The sequence below is a fragment of the Stegodyphus dumicola genome, chromosome X1, assembly GCF_044657685.1.
Source record: "Stegodyphus dumicola isolate Sdum_Otavi_A_Nest chromosome X1, ASM4465768v1".
NCBI lineage: Eukaryota > Metazoa > Arthropoda > Arachnida > Araneae > Eresidae > Stegodyphus > Stegodyphus dumicola.
Genome location: NC_140780.1, coordinates 182841164 through 182860777, shown reverse-complemented (window position 1 = coordinate 182860777; position 19614 = coordinate 182841164). Strand labels below are relative to the sequence as shown.

Here is a 19614-nt window from a genome sequence, read left to right as displayed (position 1 = left end):
GATTTTTCGCCATATTAGCTATTTGTCATTGATCGCTTCTCAACTTTTTTTCCTCCGCTGTGTAAAATTTTCGTTTCATTTATTGATGCACGTGTAAATTTTTCGTTTCGTTTATTGAAAAATTTTTTTATTTATGTACGCAAGAGAATTTCACTATGAAATTTCTCGATATAAATAGTGATATTATACAATTAGAAGAAGGTGTCCGGAATGCATTTAGGTGGAATTGGATTGAACGGAGAGATGGTAATGGGGATACCATCGGCACATGGTGCAAGAAAATAAATGTTGCTGGACAAGCATATTGTATTTTTTGTAACTCACTGCTGAAGTATGGTGGGCAAGGATTCAAGGCTTTCACAAATCATTCTAAAACTGTGACGCACATAAAATATTCAAAGTGCATTAGACATTCAATGACTTTAAGTAATTATGCTAATTAAAAAAATACTGATGACTTACTGGAGACTGATGCTCGGCCATTGGATATAGTGACAAGAAAAGCACGCCAAGAGGTATTAATAACTTCGTTTATCGCCAAGAATTCTCTTTCTTTCAATGTAGCTCTCAATTTAATTGAACTTTGCAAACAGTTGAGCCGCGATGAGATGGCACTAAACTCGTTGGAAATGTCCAGGACTACTGCATGTTATAAGATGAAATATGGGCTCGCAAAAACTATTAAGGAAAATATCATTAAAACTTTAAAGGAGACTCCATTTTCTCTAAATTTGGATGAAAGTACTAGCAATGCTCAAGAAAGTATGCTGGCAATATTGGTGCAGTTTTATGACAACAATCAAAATGAAGTTGTAGTTCATCATTTTGCATCTCTAAAGATGGAATCTTGCAATTCAGAAGCTGTTTTTAAAAGCAGTTGTTAATACTATTGAAGATAATAATATTCCATGGGCAAACTTAATTAGTGTATTAATGGACTCATGTAACACCATACATGGAAAAAAAAAAGGGTGTTGAAACCAGACTACGATCAAACAAAGCACCCCACTTATTAGATATTGATGGTGACACATGTCACACAGCTAATAACTGTGCAAAAAAATTTGCTTCATGTTTTGATAGATACTTAGAAGATTTGTTTGATGACATCTATTTTGATATGAAAAGCTGCAGTAAAAGAGAAAATTTTTTCAAAATCTGTGAATCCCTTGCCATTAAAAAACTTAAGCCCTTGAAGAGACCAGACCATAGGTGGGTGTACATTTTATGTGTTTTAGAAAGAATCAGAGATCTGTGGGATGCTCTTATTGCATTTTATTTTCACTACTTGGATAAAACTGATAAAGGGGATTATTTTTCTTATGTTGAAACTGTATACAATAAAAGAAATATTTCTGCAGCTCAGAAAAAAATTGTTGAAGGGCTGTATTCTTGCTTGCATTCCCAACAACTCACAAAGGATGCTTTAGCTCGAAAAAAAGAATACTAAATGGGTTATTTGTTATGCAAAACAAAACTTTATTGCATATGGCATTATATTCAGCAGTATTACCAGAGTTCAACACATATATTAAATTTTTTGAAACAAAAAAAAAAAAAAAAAAAAAACAATGCTTCATTTAATACATTCCAGTATTTATAAATTGATGGCAAAATTTTTCTCTTTTTTTATAAAGCCAGAAAATATAGAGTGCACATCTTATAATGATTTATTAAAGGTTGATGTCACAAATCCAGAATTTTATCTACCTAGCAAAGTAATATTTACTGGTGCAGAAGCTTCCACTCTCCTGAAGAAATTATCAAAAAATCATCCAATAGCAAAAGAATTCCAAATTTCTCTGATGAAAGCTTATACTAATACAGCACAGCATGTGAAACAGAAATTACCCCTTAAAAATTCATATCTAATTAGTTTTACAGCATTAGATCCAGAGCTAAGAGGTAAAACCAGTACAATATTAGCTTTTGAAAAATTATCATCTTTTATGTCCCATATTTTTAGTGATTATGAAAAGTCAAAAGTAGAAGCTGAAATAAGGTTATACCAGAGTGATATTGATATCACCAAAGAAATGCTCTACACATCTGATGAAAGTGGAAATCAAGTCAAGTGTACAATTGATAAATATTGGTCTAAAGTTTTTAATTTAAAAGATGATTTCACAAATGATTATAAGTATCCTACATTGGCTAAATTGGTTAAAGCCTGCCTTAGCTGCTTCCATGGCCCATTAGTGGAAAGTGCATTCAACTTAATGGATACACTTGTCACTGACTATAGAACCTCTCTTTAGATTGATTCCCTCTTCCTTTATTAAATATGATTTAATAGCTTCTAAAGAAACCTCATGTGAAAAATATGGCTAAAAAAATCCAATGACTGATCCAATTCACAAAGATCTCTTACTGAATATGAACAGAAGTTGAAAAACATATCAAGAGGACTTAAAAACATGTATTTATTTAAAAACAGATGAGTCACCTATAAAAGTATCTGAAAAACCTTCTACATTAGCAGAAAAGCAAACTACTTCTACCTCTGCATGTGCAGTTCTCGAGGAAATTTCTTCAACTGTAAATGAGGAAAATAAAAGTCAACCTTCCTGCAATTATGAAGTTCACCACAAAAGAAAGACAAGCCCACAAACATCAGAAAATAAAAAAAAGCAGCAGAAATTAGATAATTTTTTTTAAAGAATTAATTCAGGTAATTTAAAATATTTACATAAAATGTGGTAGTTTATATGTTTGAAAATTTATGGTTATTAATTTTGCAAAAAAAGTAATTCATTGAACTTTTATAATTAGGTCATTCAATACTTCATAATTGTAATTTTTCATTTCTCTCGAAACTCCAAAATGTCGGTAGTAAGTCAGTAAAAGTTTCAGGGGATTTTTTGGGGTCCCACAAACACCCCTGATAACATTCAACTACTCAGGCTACCACAAATGAAACAACAATTTGGCAATTAATGAAACAACTTCGCGATAATACAAGGGGCACCCTTCAATCTTCTCTAACCTTTATTTTTTATATTAAAAAAATTGATAGCTAGGATTACATTGTAATGCTTATGAAGTGGATTCTTAAATGTCACTTTTAATCACAAGTGTTTCCATTATTTAGATAACTTCCTTTAGTATTCTTGTGGAATGTATATATAGCATTCAGTTGGGAGGGGTAAAATGTATATATAGCATTCAGTTGGGAGGGGTATATAGCATTTAGGGGGGGGGAGGGGTAAAAGATAATATAGCAATTTAAAAAAAAAATTAATTTCTTCTCTTAGAATTTGTTTGTTTTTGTTTTATAATAAAGTTGCTGTGTGTTCTTATAGCTAATATTTTGTTTTATATTATGTTTGCTGTTTATAGGTAAAAAAAGATGGCAACTCCTATGCCAGATCGCCAGTTTTTGTGGAATATATTTCAGGGGTAAGTGCTGGTTAATGCTGCTGTGTTTTAGCAAAAGCCTAATTTTTCATTTCGCTGACTGAGGTTAATTAAACTGAATGCTAATCTGATCTGACAGTATCAGCAATTTGATAATCAGTTAGAATGGCATATTTGACAAGAGTCTGTAAAGCAGCTTTTGTAAATAGTCCATGCCATAGTTGCCAATTCTCTCAGTTTTTAATTTTTACCCTTTACTGAGGAAAATATTTGCCAGCAATGAATAAAATTTATTGAATGAATTAAAACTTAAATTCTGCAAATTCTATTTCTCCACCCCTTGTGATTTTCAGAATAATTTTTCTTGTTTAAATTTTATTTTATCTGAACTGTATTTTTTATTTTATTGATCTTTTTTGTATTTCATTTTATCTGAGTTGTCTTAATCTATTATAGACATTTGTAGATATATAAAGATTCAACTAGTATTGATTCAGTTAATATTTCCTTGTTTCAGTTTCTTTCCTATCCAGAATTTTCTTTGTACAAAACTATAAGAAAAATTACAAAATAAAATTTAGAATATCTAATTAAATACTATTTTTTTTTTACATCAGAATTGTTTATTAAATAGTTTAACCCTCTGAGTGGCTCGGGTTTTTGGATCGGTTATAAAAACCTGTATTTAAACAGCATGTATTAGCTAAATTTATATAATTACATATTTTAGTCTCTATTTTCATGAACTTATATTCATTAAGATGACATTTACATTATTAAAGAAGGTAAAAAAGCAAAATAAATTATAAGCTAATATGTAGCAAGTGCCAAAAAGTCTTAAGATCAAATAAAGCTGGTCATGCTGCTCAGAGAGTATATAACTTGAATCATGCATTAAAAAGTGAATTTAAGTCTGTTAAAAACTCCTTTGAAATAGTAATGCCGTACAGCATGAAAGCCTTCCAGTTGCTCCCAGTTTTCCCAGTTCTTTCAATTTTCTGTTTGTCCAGATTTCAAGGTTGGCAGTTATGCCATGTAAAATGCAACCATTAATGCTCTGAATTCTGCTTAAAAATAAAAATAAAATAATAATAATAATTAAAAAACCTTGCAATGCAAAGTTGTGGGTATAGTTTTAATTATGGGATCTCTACATTATTTAGATATTTTTACTGATGTTGAACCTATTGCTGCAATATATATGGTATAATCAAAAAGGTGCATGAACAAGAAAAATGCACGGTTTAAATTTGATTATTAATCTCTTTAAAATATCTCCTTTGTGCATAATACACCTTTGCCTGCACTTCTGCCATTATTTGAACATTTTATGTGTGCCTTTTGTTGTAAAAAATGGTCATATCTTTGTTGCATGAAAGCTCACTGTTTTACTGTATTGGTTGAAAGCAAATTTTTGAATGCTAGAGGAGCAGGTTATGTGAAACATCATATTACCTATCACTCCAGCTCATGTTGTTTACACTGAATATCAGATGCCTCAGAACATTAATACTTTGCAGAAAATCTCATGCCGTATAACTCTGTGAGTATAAAAAAAATAATTGGCTGTGTGACCAGATGCATAGTAAGTGATGATATAAGCTTTTTGGTTAATTAGTGAGTTCTCCCCTCTAAAATTACATTTAGAGGTAATCTCAGTTTGACTCAAGAAAATCGGCATTTTGTAGGCCTAATCATAGAAAGTGACCATATGTATAGTAAATGATGACATAAATTTTTTTGTGGGTAAAAATATATTTCAGGGTGCTCTTTGGCAAAAATTGGCAGTCGTCCACCAAGGCATAATTTCAAGATGGCCGCTACATAAAACCAAAATAAGTCAAGGAATTGCACAAACTTGGTTTCCATGTACAATCTATTTTCACTTAAAAAAAAATCAGAGAATTGCGCACTACCTTAACTTTGTCCATGTACGTGTCAATCTATTATTTTCACTTTAAAAAAAAAATCAGGAGAATGATGACGTCATATAATGTTAAAACAAAGTTACTCATCACTAAAAGAGCAAAATTTGTAGCCAATCGAAGCTCAGTAAACTGCATTTTAAATCACGCAAGGAAATAACATAAAAATGGAAATACATGTTATTGCATATGCGCACTACAAAAAGGAAATATCGACTTACCATATTTAAAAATTTCTGTGTCTTCACTCTGTAGCACTCAAAATTCCTTAACAGCTTCCAAAAACTTTCTAAAATGATCTGAACTAGATTATGCATACTGCCGTCACCACATAAATTCACAAAAATAAGAGTAAAAAATATCCTCCGTAGTGCCGGACTGTCGGTGGCATTTCTTGCATGAACCTTTCTTCCGACAAATCCATTCAAAGCCATATGAACGATCTTTACGTTCGACCATACGCATTTCCTTCATACAGACTGGATGCTTACAATGACTACTAAGTAAACCTTCATTTATACACCAACTAGTTAATGCTTTTTTTCCCTTTTATTTCAAATCGTACGGAAACTTCACATTAATCTCATCACATTGTACGGTGTACAGCACAAAATAAACAATGTACTTCCTAACTGACATCCAATACAGAAATAAGCCCTTGCATATATTTTCCCATCAGTCAAATTCATCGCAATCATGTCATCATAGAGTTTCCATAACATTCAACTACTTAGGTTACCATAAATGAAACAACAATTTGGTGATAAATGAAGCAACAAAGTAAACTGAACTAAGTGGCGCAACAGCCAGTAGGTTTTTAGCGCCCAGGGACAACTGAAGATTTCGCACCCTTTACTGCTTGCCAAGGATGGAAAACATTTAATTCTAAAATGTCGTAACATCAGTTTGGCGCCCCTTGGATTCTGCGCCCGGGGACAGATGCCCCCCTTCCCCCCTCTAGCTACGCCCCTGGCAACAGCCCTAGTGGGCCAAGCCCAAAAGTGCCCCGAAATATGCTTTCTCGACCGCGGCCCCCGGGGTGTGTAAGCATATGCCCTGAACAAGTGGTCAACTTGTCACAGGACCCCCAGTGTTTAGTCTCCAAGCAAACTTAATGCTCATTTTATCTATCCAAGGGACGGAAATCAAGGGATGAAAGGCTGAGCCGACCGTGTCCAGCCCAGGGGGCGATGCACTAGCCACTGTGCCACCGGGCCTCCGAATGAAGCAACAACTTGGCAGTAATCCAAGAGGCACCCTAAAATACAGACTAACCTTTTTTGGGTACTTACGTGTACATGTCATCACAAATAGAAATTGCCAGAGGTTCAGAATGCACCAAACTATGGCTAACTACATGCAGAACAATTATTCAGGCTACCATACGCATGACAAATGTTCAGTTTCCAGGGTTACCATTTTCGTATGCATTCTTTTTGTTGTATTCCAAGTTCCAATGGCTTTTATAGGAAAATTATGATTTTTTTTTTTGTCTTAAACTTGATTTTAAAATTTATGCTTGTAGGATGAAATGAATAGAAGAAAGGTAAAATTTCTTCGACAATGCATTATTTTATCACAAAATCACTAAAGGAACAATGTTTCAAATTATTTTAAAGCAATTGCTAAGAAATTTCCACCACAAAAAAAAAAAAAAAAAAAAGAAAACTTGTTTGTAACTAGGTTTACTGATTGCTTTTTGGAATAAATATTTAATTGAGGCTTGGAATAAATATTTAATTTCCTAACAACATAATAATGTTGTTACGAAATGCTCAGATGTAGTATGATAGCTTTGTTGCCAGAAAGTGGCAGAAAAAGGCAGGTGGGCCAGGTTTGGCATGAAATCGCCCATGGCAACAAAATTGGCAGTATGCCATAGAGAGTGAGAACATTCTAGAATGCATTCTTGGCAGTTTTCCTAGGGAATATTCTCAAAGGTAGGATAAAACTATGCATACCCTGCCTATACGCAGAGCAGAAGTTATCTGGAGTAGTGTAGTAGTATGTTGAGTTCAGTAGCAGAGTAGTAGAGTTCAGAGCTTAGCTTCAGAATGACCGAATTGAGTTGAGAGTTGTACTTTAGTGCTTTGCCTTGAAGCTGTCTTCACCATTGTATCCTGAAGGCTGTGTTTCTGATTGTTTCATCATGTTGTGTTTATGGTATTTTTCGTTGACTAAATGTGTCTTTGGAAATCAATCACTCCAAATCCATGAACCCTTAGAATGCAACAATATTGTTGCCTTTTTCTATTCTTCTTCTGACACCAGTTGTTACGCTATATTCTTGCTTCATGTTCGTACGGGGTTCGTAGATTTGGAGTGAATAACAACGACACTTGATGAAGTATCGAAACACACTGTATTTAGCCAATATTAATCAGGACAGCTCCAATAACACTTTTTACAGTCATCGAAGATCTACTATAAACACGCTGGAACAATTGGCGGCACGGCACTGTCGGGCAATAATGGTGGAGATAGCTTCCTGCAAAACACCTGACTCTGCTTTCTGGTGTACAGCTCCTGACTCTGCTTGGTTGTTCTCGGAACTCCACGTATTCTCGAGACTCTCCACGCTACGACTCGTGATGCACTCGATGACCCACAGAGCACAGCTCCTTATTCTTGGTTGAGTTGTTTCCACAGCTCGACACGCTCTCTCGACAATGCACTAACCGCGATACACTAAGAGACTCCTTCGGTGCACTCGACGACCTACTCGGCACTCGTCGCCCGGCTGTCAACTCGATCGACTCCGCACAGCTCGCTAGACGAGGCACACTCTCTGAGACGCACTCACTGACAGCAGACCAGCAGGGTTTATATAGCTATCGGCTTGAGTTCGAGAACATTCTGGACTGAACCGGTAAGAATTCGCTCCGAAAGGTTCTCCGTCTATGGGATATCGCGAATTTTGTCGCCAAATATCGGCAAATGTGGCAACCCTGCCTTCCCTTGCCATTTTATGGCAACCCTAAAACTGCTTTGCGGGAAAGCTATCTCACTGCGCCTGTATATTTCGTAACAATATGTATGTGTGTATGTAATATATATATTTTTTTGCAATGAAAGTAATTGTTTTTCTTCCCTAAAATTCACCAAACTGTTCCAAGGCGTTTGCGATATACGCAAGTACCCTTTTTGGTTAATTAGTGTTTTCCCTAAAAGTATATTTAGAGATTTTCTCGAATTGACTCAAGAAAATCATCATTTTATAGTTCTAATGAATTAAAAAAAATGTGCACCAACGGACAAAATTTTTGCCAAGAATATGCATTATCACACAGTTCATAGTAACTTTCAGACTTACATTAGATTGTGTACACTGCCATCTTCCCAATCCCTTTGCGTGTTTCTATATCTCTCACCAGATGTCATTTTAAACACCTTGAATTTACGTGCACTAAAATCTTATAATCTCAAAAGAGGTCTTACCAGTTTTTAAATACAGGAACTTTCCTACAGCTGGAATGTTCTTGGCTGCTTTAAAAAGAAGCAAAAGAAGTGATGAAATCTTTTTTTATGAAAAATACTCTTGAAAATTGTTTAAGATCTGTATATCCAAAATTCAAATCTATCATATTATTTCTGTTTTATCAAAGGTTAAAGTACAATTATTTATTCAACCTTAGCCTTTTGTGGAATTTCAGCATCTTTTCTTGTTAAAAATTGGGCTCACCATCTGTACTTACAGACTGCCTTAAAATTTTATTCAGTCATTACAATATCTTTGTCGGTGTATTTCTTAATTTTCCTGAGGAACGCTCTTTTAAGACATATTTTTTTAAACTTTTAAAGCTATCAGATTCTAGTGTGTCATATTTGTCTTCCTTTCTTCAAATGATTTCATGTCATTGGTTATTTTTCTGTCAGCAGAGCAAACTGCAATATCACGTGTTTATAGTTCTGTACCTAGTTCTGGTAATTCTTGAAGATATTCGTATGTCAAAGCAAGGTGTAAAATGAAATTATTAATGATGATTTTTCATACTATTTCTTCAGACATGTTTGGCTAATTCTGTCTCTATTTGCATTTACTTTAGCCTTTTTGAAATGAGCAACTGATGCTTCACAATTTCATCAAACAAGAAGAAACACATCTAAAACTAAAAGCAATCCATCTAATATCTAAAAATCCATCATGCTTTTAAAAGACTGGTGATATAGTATAGCGGTTGTCAACCCGTAGAACTTCAAGGACCAACCACTACATATATAATTTTATATTTGGTGGACCATTAATATGAATTAAAAAAAAGGTAAATACATTTATACAGTAATAATTAGCAATCTACACATATTTCATCCACATTAAAAAATTACATGAAAAGTACAAAAATATTACCTTCTTGTGCAGAAAGCTTCACAAATCCATATCACTGAAAAGGAACTTCATGAAAAGCAAGAACAAAACGGCAAGCACAAAGCAATATCAATGAACTGACAGTGTTGTGCCGCCAATTTTTAATTATTGTAAACATAATAACCATCTCTTCCTTAGCAATGGCCATCAATCAACAGTTAGACAAAACAAAAACAAAAACTTCCAGTGATGCAATTATAAACAAAAATGCAGATAGTTCTCATAAAAATCCATCAAGATGCCTATTTGCATGGAGAAAAACTGTTATTAATGACAACAATACCAGATGTTTATAATTCAAAAGGAAGGAGAATTCAATTTCACACTATTATTGATAATAGCAGCATATCCATGGATGCCAACTCTCACTTTCAAATGTCACTAGATACACCTGCAAAAGTAGCTAAAACGTGGTTAAATTCGGAAAGAATTTCACTAAAAGTAGTAGCTAAAATTTAAAAAAAGTATAATCCATATTTCATAACAGATTTTGTTACTCGTCATTTTTTAAACTGAATCTTCATAAAAATATAAATAATGTCCCAATTTTTCTGTGGACCATCAAAAGGTTTTCATGGACCACCAGTTGGCGATCGCTAATATAGTACATACTAGTTATCAATAAATATTTTGACAATAAATATTTTGAAAGTAGTTTGCTTGTGATGGGAAGTCTTTGTTTATTACATCTGAAACTGGAAGATCTGATCTGTGATTAGCATATTGCCAAAATACGAGGGTAAGTTGAAAAATAAGTTTCCCCTGTCGACTGTGGTCAGAGTTATGTATGAAAGTCAAAAAATAGAATGAGACATTAAAGATATGACATACCTTTATTTTATTATTCTCGTACGAGTACGTTGAGACATTTGTCATATCACTTGATAAGCGTCAAAAAGTCCTCCAAGAAAAATTCACGCTTTGCATATGGAAGAAGCGTTGAACGGCTATGGGCGAAAGGCGACACAGCAGGAAAACGCGCAAGTCACCGATACACCATTGGGTAGAGGTCGCTGCAAATCAAGCAGATGGCGTTGTTGCAGTGCCTGCGCAAAGCGGAGACCAGCCTCTCATTTGAGCCCCGGTAGGTATGGAGAGAAGGTGCGTTTTGAATTCGTGGTCAAAGGAGGAAGTGAGAGCGGTTATCCGCTATGAATGGGCATGTGGAGTATCAGGAACAGAAATTCATAACCGCCTCGTGGAAGGTCTATGGGCCAGGTGTGATGTCGAAGCAAATGGTGCGGAGATGGTGTCGCACATTCAGTGATGGACATCAGCAAGTGGAGGACATACCGAGAGCTGGACGCACACGGCCACTACAGATGCAAATGTCAGGAAGGTGGATGACATGATTAGAGCGAACCGGCGTATCACCATCGATGAAGTAGCGTTAGAACTTGGAATCTCACATGAGCGAGCTCAAAACATCATCCGCAACATTCTTCGATACAGAAAAGTGTCAGCACGATGGGTGCCCCGACAATTGACCTCGCACCAAGCGACTTCCATCTTTTTCCGGCTTTGAAGAAAAATCTCGGGGGAAGGTGCTTTGGAAGCAATACTGAAGTGAAACAAGCCATTCAACGCTTCTTCCATATGCAAAGCCCTGATTTTTTCCTGGAGGGCTTTTTGAAGCTTATCAAGCGATATGACAAATGTCTCAATGTACTTGGTACCTATGTGGAAAAATAAAGGTATGTCATATCTTTAATGTCTCATTCTATTTTTTGACTTTCGTACACAACTCTGACCACAGTCGACAGGGGAAACTTATTTTTCAACTTACCCTCGTAGTTACAACACTTAAACATCAGTTTCTCAAAATTCTACGTAGGTAAGTTGAAAAACAAGTTTCCCCTGTCGACTGTGGTCAGAGTTGTGTACGAAAGTCAAAAAATAGAATGAGACATTAAAGATATGACATACCTTTATTTTTCCACATAGGTACCAAGTACATTGAGACATTTGTCATATCGCTTGATAAGCTTCAAAAAGCCCTCCTGGAAAAAATCAGGGCTTTGCATATGGAAGAAGCGTTGAACGGCTTGCTTTACTTCAGTATTGCTTCCAAAGCGCCTTCCGAGATTTTTCTTCAAAGCTGGAAACAGATGGAAGTCGCTTGGTGTGAGATCAGGACTGTATGGCGGATGGTGTAGGCGTTCCCAACCAAGAGTTGCAATATGGTTTTGCGTTGCCGTCGCCGAATGTGGTCTGGCATTGTCATCCAACAGCAGAACGCCAGATGTGAGAAGGCCAGGCCGCTTTTTCTGAATCGCCTCTTTCAATTTTGACAGGGTGTCACAGTAGCGAGTAGCATTGATGGTTCCAACCTCCAAAAAGTCCAGCAACAAAACTCCTTGGGCGTCCCAGAAAACTGTGAGGAGAACTTTACCTGCAGAGGGAGTAGTCTTGAACTTCTTTCGGTGATGACGGATGTTTCCACTCCATAGATGCGGCCTTCGATTCTGGCATGAAATGGTGGACCCATGTTTCATTCCCCATCACAATCCGAAACAGAAAGTCATTGCCATCTTCATGGTAACGCATAAGATGTTCCAGGCTGACCCCCATGCGTTGTTCCTTGTGTGTCGAGGTCAATTGTCGGGGCACCCATCGTGCTTACACTTTTCTGTATCAAAGAATGTCGTGGATGATGTTTTGAGCTCGCTCATGTGAGATTCCAAGTTCTTCCGCTACTTCATCGATGGTGATACGCCGGTTCGCTCTAATCATGTCATCCACCTTCCTGACATTTGCATCTGTAGTGGCCGTGCGCGTCCGTCCAGCTCTCGGTATGTCCTCCACTTGTTGACGTCCATCACTGAATGTGTGACACCATCTCCGCACCATTTGCTTCGACATCACACCTGGCCCATAGACCTTCCACGAGGCGGTTATGAATTTCTGTTCCTGATACTCCACATGCCCATTCATAGCGGATAACCGCTCTCACTTCCTCCTTTGACCACGAATTCAAAACGCACCTTCTCTCCATATCTACCGGGCTTAAATGAGAGGCTGGTCTCCGCTTTGCGCAGGCACTGCAACAGCGCTATCTGCTTGATTTGCAGCGACCTCTACCCAATGGTGTATCGGCGACTTGCGTGTTTTCCTGCTGTGTCGCCTTTCGCCCATAGCCGTTCAACGCTTCTTCCATATGCAAAACATGAATTTTTCTTGGAGGACTTTTTGAAGCTTATCAAGCGATATGACAAATGTCTCAACGTACTCATATGAGAATAATAAAATAAAGGTAAGTTATGTCATATCTTTAATGTCTCATTCTATTTTTTGACTTAAGGAACAATGCAATCTGCAACATTAACTGAATTAGATAATTTTAGCTTAGCTTATACCGTCCGTTATACATTAAACGCGCATGCATAAACATATTATGCGCATGCGCGCACGCATATTCGCAGCCGTAAAGGTCTTACACGCATGCATCAACGCGACGCATGCGCAGAAAGTTTGTAGCTTTGAGGTCTGGATTATGGGTGTCCGAATTAACGACTTTTGACTGTATTTGTTTTGACTAAAAAGTACTGCAGCCATCGGCTGTATCTGTCAAGACATTTTGTTTTAGAAAATAATCATGGAAATAGTAATGTAAGCAGTTGTCAGTATCTTTAGTATTCCTTCAGCTGTGATATCTTAAGTTCTCTTATGTCAAATAACAAGTTAATAGGCATGGCAAAATAACTAACTTATTGAAGTGTTTTCATCAGTAAGGAGGGTGATTTTGTTGTTCAACTCTATTATGTTAAAGACAGCACTTTTCATTTCCACTGCTGGGAGTATGGTTCACAGTATTAATGCTTGTATTGGTTAAGTGTAAAAATATGGCCCCTATTGATTCCATCAAACTTTTGCACCTCAAGAATTTATGAAATACTTGCTTCTTTTTACTTTGTATGATTGGCTGTGCTGGGAATGTGAACAAGAGGTGTTCAAGAAGTGTATCTAGTGGCACCCCATATAATCACTCCAGCTGATGGGCCAGTATGATGGTGTCCAGTGCAAGCTGGCAGTAGTGTTCTTTATGATATTGCCGAATAGAGATTCGGTCATCATGGTGCTGCTGCATACAGAACTGGAATTCATCTGTTAAAGAAGAAGCGATTGCATTCCTGCCTCCAGGTTCATCCTTGATCACACCATCGATGGTGTTTCTGTCTGTGACGCAGCATCAAGGGTAGCCGAAGCCATGGTTGCTGTGCTGACAGTCCATGTTGCTGCAAATGTCATCGAACTGTTCAAACAGAAACTCCACTTCTCAACTTTCGTGACATAGCTATAGGATCCCTTGTACCCACGCAAATAAGTTGTCTATCTTCTCAACTATTTGTGATGGGGAGCTGCTTAGGATCCTGCACAATATTCTGCATGACTGTCCTGAACCCACCAGTTCCATTGTCTGTGGACAGTCACGGGATCTCGACTGATGCAATATTGCGGTATGATAAAATGCAATCCTGGTATGCTTTAGTTCTTTCTCAATCAAAGTCAGACATGTGCTGATAGGCATTTCTGCTTTCATGAGGCATTATAAAGAACTGAGCCAGAAACAATGTGAAATGAATATTGAGTGTGAGAAAACTGCTGTCAAATCTCTGATTTTTATGTACTTTGCATGAATGTGCTGAAAATCTAATCGTTTGTACATCAGCATGTTCTAGCTGTCATGCAGATTTCACATGTATGGATTGATACTTTCCTTGTATAGTAATTTTAATGGATAGTAGCTAGTAAATTCATAATATGTTTGGAACTAATGTAGGAGTTCTTTAATTAAAAATTTTTATATTCTCCCAGCAGTTTTAATGGCCAGTAGCTAATATATAGATAAAAAATTTATACAGTCAAAAGTCGTTAATCCGGACTCGTTGGGACTTCGGTGATTCCGGATTATCGATTTTTCCGGATTATAGATCATCAGTTTAAATCTGGTAAGATGGCATGCAGAAATTATAAAATTAAAAATATGAAACCGTAATTTATGAAATAAAGAACAATTATGATCTAAAGAGTATGAAAATTTACCCCCCCCAAAAAAAGCTTAATATTTATTTGTTTACTTTATTAAACATTTCTTTCAATGTAAGTTGTTTAAGTTGCTTCGTTTTTTATGTGATAATACATTCTCTTTAATTCTATAAACAGACATAATTTCTTGTTCAGTTACAAAGTTCCGCTGTTCAAGTCCTATAATTGCTGTGTCGAGAATACCGACTAATTTGTCAATCGAAATTTTTTTGTTTTCAATAACCTCTGTTACTTTCTTCGCTATTGGAAGCGAATTATAATGACGAGGAATTTGATTTAAATCATATCAAAGGCGGAGTACATCGAGATGAAATACTACATTTAGTAAGGAATTATAAGCCAAATAAAATAAAAACATCTGTCCTGAAGATAAGGATAGTGCTGACAGATCAACTTCCAATTCATTGAGCGTCGCGGTGTTAAAGGTAAACAAAGTTTAGATAAACAAACGTTAAAGTTTAGATAAACAAAGGATATGCCTTTATCCATTTTTTACAGCAATTTCACTTTTTGTTTAATGGACTTCGAAACATACTTTCGCTTTGTAAATCCTTTACGTATTAGTAAATATATATCAGAAATTCTATTTGACATAATCGAAAGTTCAAGCTTACTTTTATAAAATTGCTCTAACAGTCTGCAAAAAATAATAAGCCGAATCCAATTCGAAAATTAAGGAACAACGCAATCTGCAACATTAACTGAATTATATAATTTTAGCTTAGCTTATACTGTTCGTTATACATTGAACGCGCATTCGTAAGCGTATTTTGCGCACACGCATATTCGCAGCCATAAAGGTCTTACGCGCATGCGTCAACGCGACGCATTCGCAGAAAGTTTGTAGCTTTGAGGTCCGGATTATGGGTGTCCGAATTAATGACTTTTGTCTGTAATATGTTTGGAACTAGTGTAGCAGGAATTCTTTAACTAAATAATTCTTATATTCTCCCATTAAACTTATGAAATGTTTAGAGCTGCGTGTTCACTCAGAATAAAAGTGCTGATTACAGTAATGCTGCTATTGTTCATAATTTTCGGTTGGATGTACCTGAACTGAAACATAGGTGAAGCAAGTCATACACTTTCCTCAGTTGAATAACTAGAAGGGCTGGCTGTGATTTTTGGCTGTGAAACTTAAGAAGTTTATTAAAAAATTATGATTGTGAATTTCAGATTTTGAAAGTCATCAAGAAACATAGTTTTAAAGTATCATTTAAAGTAATAAAAATTTGTTAGCATTATTTTTGATAATTTATAAATGTTAGATTCTTGTTATTGCTTTCATTTGTGATGCTTTATGGCTGATTGTCTTAATTCTATTCGTCATCTTCTGCAACAATATTCATTAAATTAGGGTGGCATCTTTCAATTTATGTTTGACTCAGCATAGTGTCACAGCAAAATTGTTTAACTATGAATTAACTTATTTCCTTTATTACCTTTGGTACTTATGTTTTAGTGCAGTCACCTCAGTGGAAGTCGCCAAGCTTACAGAATGCACGAAACTCTGACAACCATGTGCAAAAAAATTCTTCAGTTTTTAAAAAGAAATGTTATCATTTTCATACACTTCCTTTTTGTTGTATTTCAAATTCCAGCATTTTTTTATAGACAAGTTATCATAGTTTTTAGTTTTAAATTGAATTTTAAAATTGCTATTGAGTTACAGTGAAAGAAAGTGTATACAGTATTTTATTAGGAATTGCAGAAAGAAACGATTATACTAAATTTATTCTTAAAATGATCATCGTAGAACTGCCATTGGAGCAAAAGAAATGAGGTCTTGGGGGGTTTGAATTTATTTTTTCTTTTAGGATTACAGTTATCATTTAATTTCAAAGGCAAAAAGCAATGACTATCAAGTAGAATAAAATATTATCATTGCTATCATACAATAAAATATTTGTTTTTATTGTCATTAGTTCCTGTAGGGAATAGTTTTATAATGAATTTAAATTTTTCACAGAGGATAATTTTACAGTATATACCACTTATTGTGATTAATGTTATCATTTGAATATTGTTCAGATTGCCTTAGTCTTGCCTGTTTGTATATGAAAGCGTGGAAAATACATTACTTATTGTGATCAACAATTAGGTTAATATGATCAAAATATTAGAGACTAAGAATTCTAAATTGCAGTGAAATTGTGAGATTAGGACAAAATAGATTATAAAAATTGTCAAATGGATAAGAAATGTTGTCAAGTAAAGGATTAAGTCACCATGCTTTTTATTTCAATTTCAATCAGCCATTTAAAATCAGAGAAAAAGTAACCTATTTGATGTTGATTTTGAATAATTCTGTCAATTTCGTGAACAGCAAAACACAGGTCTGTTTTCTTCAAAAGGGGGGGGGGATTGCAGAGTTAAAAAAAATTCATTAAAAATATTTACGCAAAATTTTATGTGAGGTTAAAGAATTTCCAGAAATGCTATGAACATTTCCTAAATGAACTTTTGCATTAAAATCATTATGAACAGTTCATTAAAAGTTTTTTTTTTATATTTTCCTAATTAAAATGCTATGAAAATACTTGTTTATATGTTTCTAGGTATATTTATGTTAAACTAGTTTAATTCCTTTGCTATTTTAAAGGATATTTTTTTTGATTGTTTAATGCTATTGAAACAGCTGTGGACAAATGTAATCATATTAAGAGGTACCTACTGTAATTAAAATAAAATTAAATATACATATGTGTATCTGTGCTCCTGAAGAGATTAATACACACTTTTTTATTGTGTGGGTTTCATCAGTTTCAGGAAAGGGATTCAAATTTGGTACTTTGATTAATCAGAACTCAGCTGAAAAGTTTAAAAACAGTATGAAGCAAAGCAGTACATTGCCAAAAATAGTTATGTAGCAACCCACAGTGTTGCCAAAAGTATTTATGTGGCAACCAGATATACATAGTCTATTTTGGCTGTTGCAGAATGTTTAGTTTGTGTAATTTTTTTTTTTTTCTTTTTTAAAGCACTGAAATGCTTAGAAAATAGCACTGCACTGCTTAGTAGCTGCAGTTCTGAAAATGGCTGTAGCATTTCAGGTGTTAGCTTTCTGAAAAATTAGTCAGTCATGAGTTCGTAACTTTTTGTGGGGGTAATCAGAAAGTGCCAAAACGTTTTTCATTATGATTAATCCAGTGAGTTAAGAGAGTTATTAATGCCATTAATTTATTCTTAAATGTGCTACAGTTTCACAGTAGTATACTGAATACTGTTGGCTAACATTAAATTATTTTGTTAGGACTTAGGTATTAATTCTCATAAATTCTGTTTTAGTTTTTCTTCTTTCATCAATAGATGGTGCTGGTAGCTTAACTTTTGTCCAACTTTCCTTATCATATCTCTATTCTTATCTTATCTTCACCCTTTATTTGGTTCATGTGTACTTAGCAGCTGAAGAAGGTAGTCCAAAAACTATTGAAACTAGTGCTGCAAAAAATTTTAAAAAATTTACGCTGATTCTTAATGTTGGACCTTTGTTTTTGATTGTTATTCAGCATGATATTTAAACCTGCTTATACCATGTAAACATGGATAAATAAATAGGTGATGGATGGGTACACTGGTTAAATAATAAGATTGTATTTGGATAAATAAAAAGCTTTTGCTCCCTGCACATATGTAAATCACTATAAATTAAATATATATATATAATCAAATAAAATCAATCCAGAAAACAAAGTATAATTTAAATTTAGAATAATGAACTTAAATGTTAACTTAAATGTTAAAATGTTTTATGTCAAAATCATTTTATTAGTGGTTTAAAAACTTAAATTATACCTTATAAAGCAATTGTACACAGAATTCAGTTGCGAGTTCTATTAAAGTTACATCATCATCCAACATTTTAAAACTTCTGGTTTTTAATATTTTATGATTGACACCTGTGGGGCGGGAGAGGTGGGGCTACCTTTCCCACATTTCTTCAGTGCCTCCAGTTCTCTTCCTCGTGCATGCACAATAAGAATCCCATCTGAGATTTATGTTATCCTAACGCTATGTATATATTTTAATTTATTAAAAGAGTTTATTTTTCTAAATGGGTGTTAACAAGATCCCAAATAACAAGTAACAAGACCTCAAATACCTTTATTAGTAGCATGTTTTCACACTTTTAGAATCTTTGGAAAATTCAAAGGACATAGATCTTAAAAGTGTGGATGAGGAAAAAAAAATGGTCATTGAAATAAACATGCTTAGAACATTTTAAAAGAATATTACAACTATGTTAGAGATAAAAAACATGTTTGTTAATGTAGTTTTAGGTCCTAAGTATGAATAAAGCAAACTCATAAATAATAATAAAAGAAATTTACTTTAACAATATTTATTTTTATAAGGAACGAGGTTTCTTATTGACATTGAGTATGCTGTCATTGGTTAAAATAATACTACAATCAAAAGTTGTTAATTCGGACACCCATAATCCGGAATGATCTATAATCTGGACCTCAAAGCTACAAACTTTCTGCGCGTGTGTCGCGTTGACGCATGCGCATAAGCGTTTATGCGTGCGCGTAAGACCTTTACGGCTGCAAATATGCGTGTGCGCATGCATGTAATACGTTTATGCATGCACGTTTAATGTATAATGGACGGTATAAGCTAAGCTAAAATTATCTAATTCAGCTAATGTTGCAGATTGCATTGTTCCTTAATCTTCGAATTGGATCCGCCTTATTATTTTTTGCAGACTGTTAGAGCAATTTAGTAAGCTTGAACTTTTGATTATGTCAAATAGAATTTCTGATATATATTTACTAATATGTAAAGGATCTACAAAGCGAAAGTATGTTTTAAAATCTGAAACCTGTTTATCAATTTCACGCTGCTCTGCGGTGGGAGGGGGGGCGCCGCGGTGCACAATGAATTGGAAGTTGATCTGTCAGCACTATCCTTATCTTC

At 34.8% G+C, this 19614-nt stretch overlaps 1 protein-coding gene across 8 annotated transcripts in view; it reads left to right on the top strand.

The window, feature by feature from the left end:
• Positions 1–19614, top strand: part of LOC118194175 (programmed cell death protein 6-like) — an 89180-nt gene that overhangs the window by 15983 nt on the left and 53583 nt on the right. For all 8 annotated transcript variants that reach the window (XM_085808364.1, XM_085808362.1, XM_035365376.2 and 5 more), the window contains exon 2: positions 3340–3399. In XM_085808364.1, coding sequence (XP_085664490.1) covers positions 3350–3399 — 50 coding nt within the window. In that variant the 5' untranslated portion in view covers positions 3340–3349. The remainder of the gene's footprint in view (positions 1–3339; positions 3400–19614) is intronic.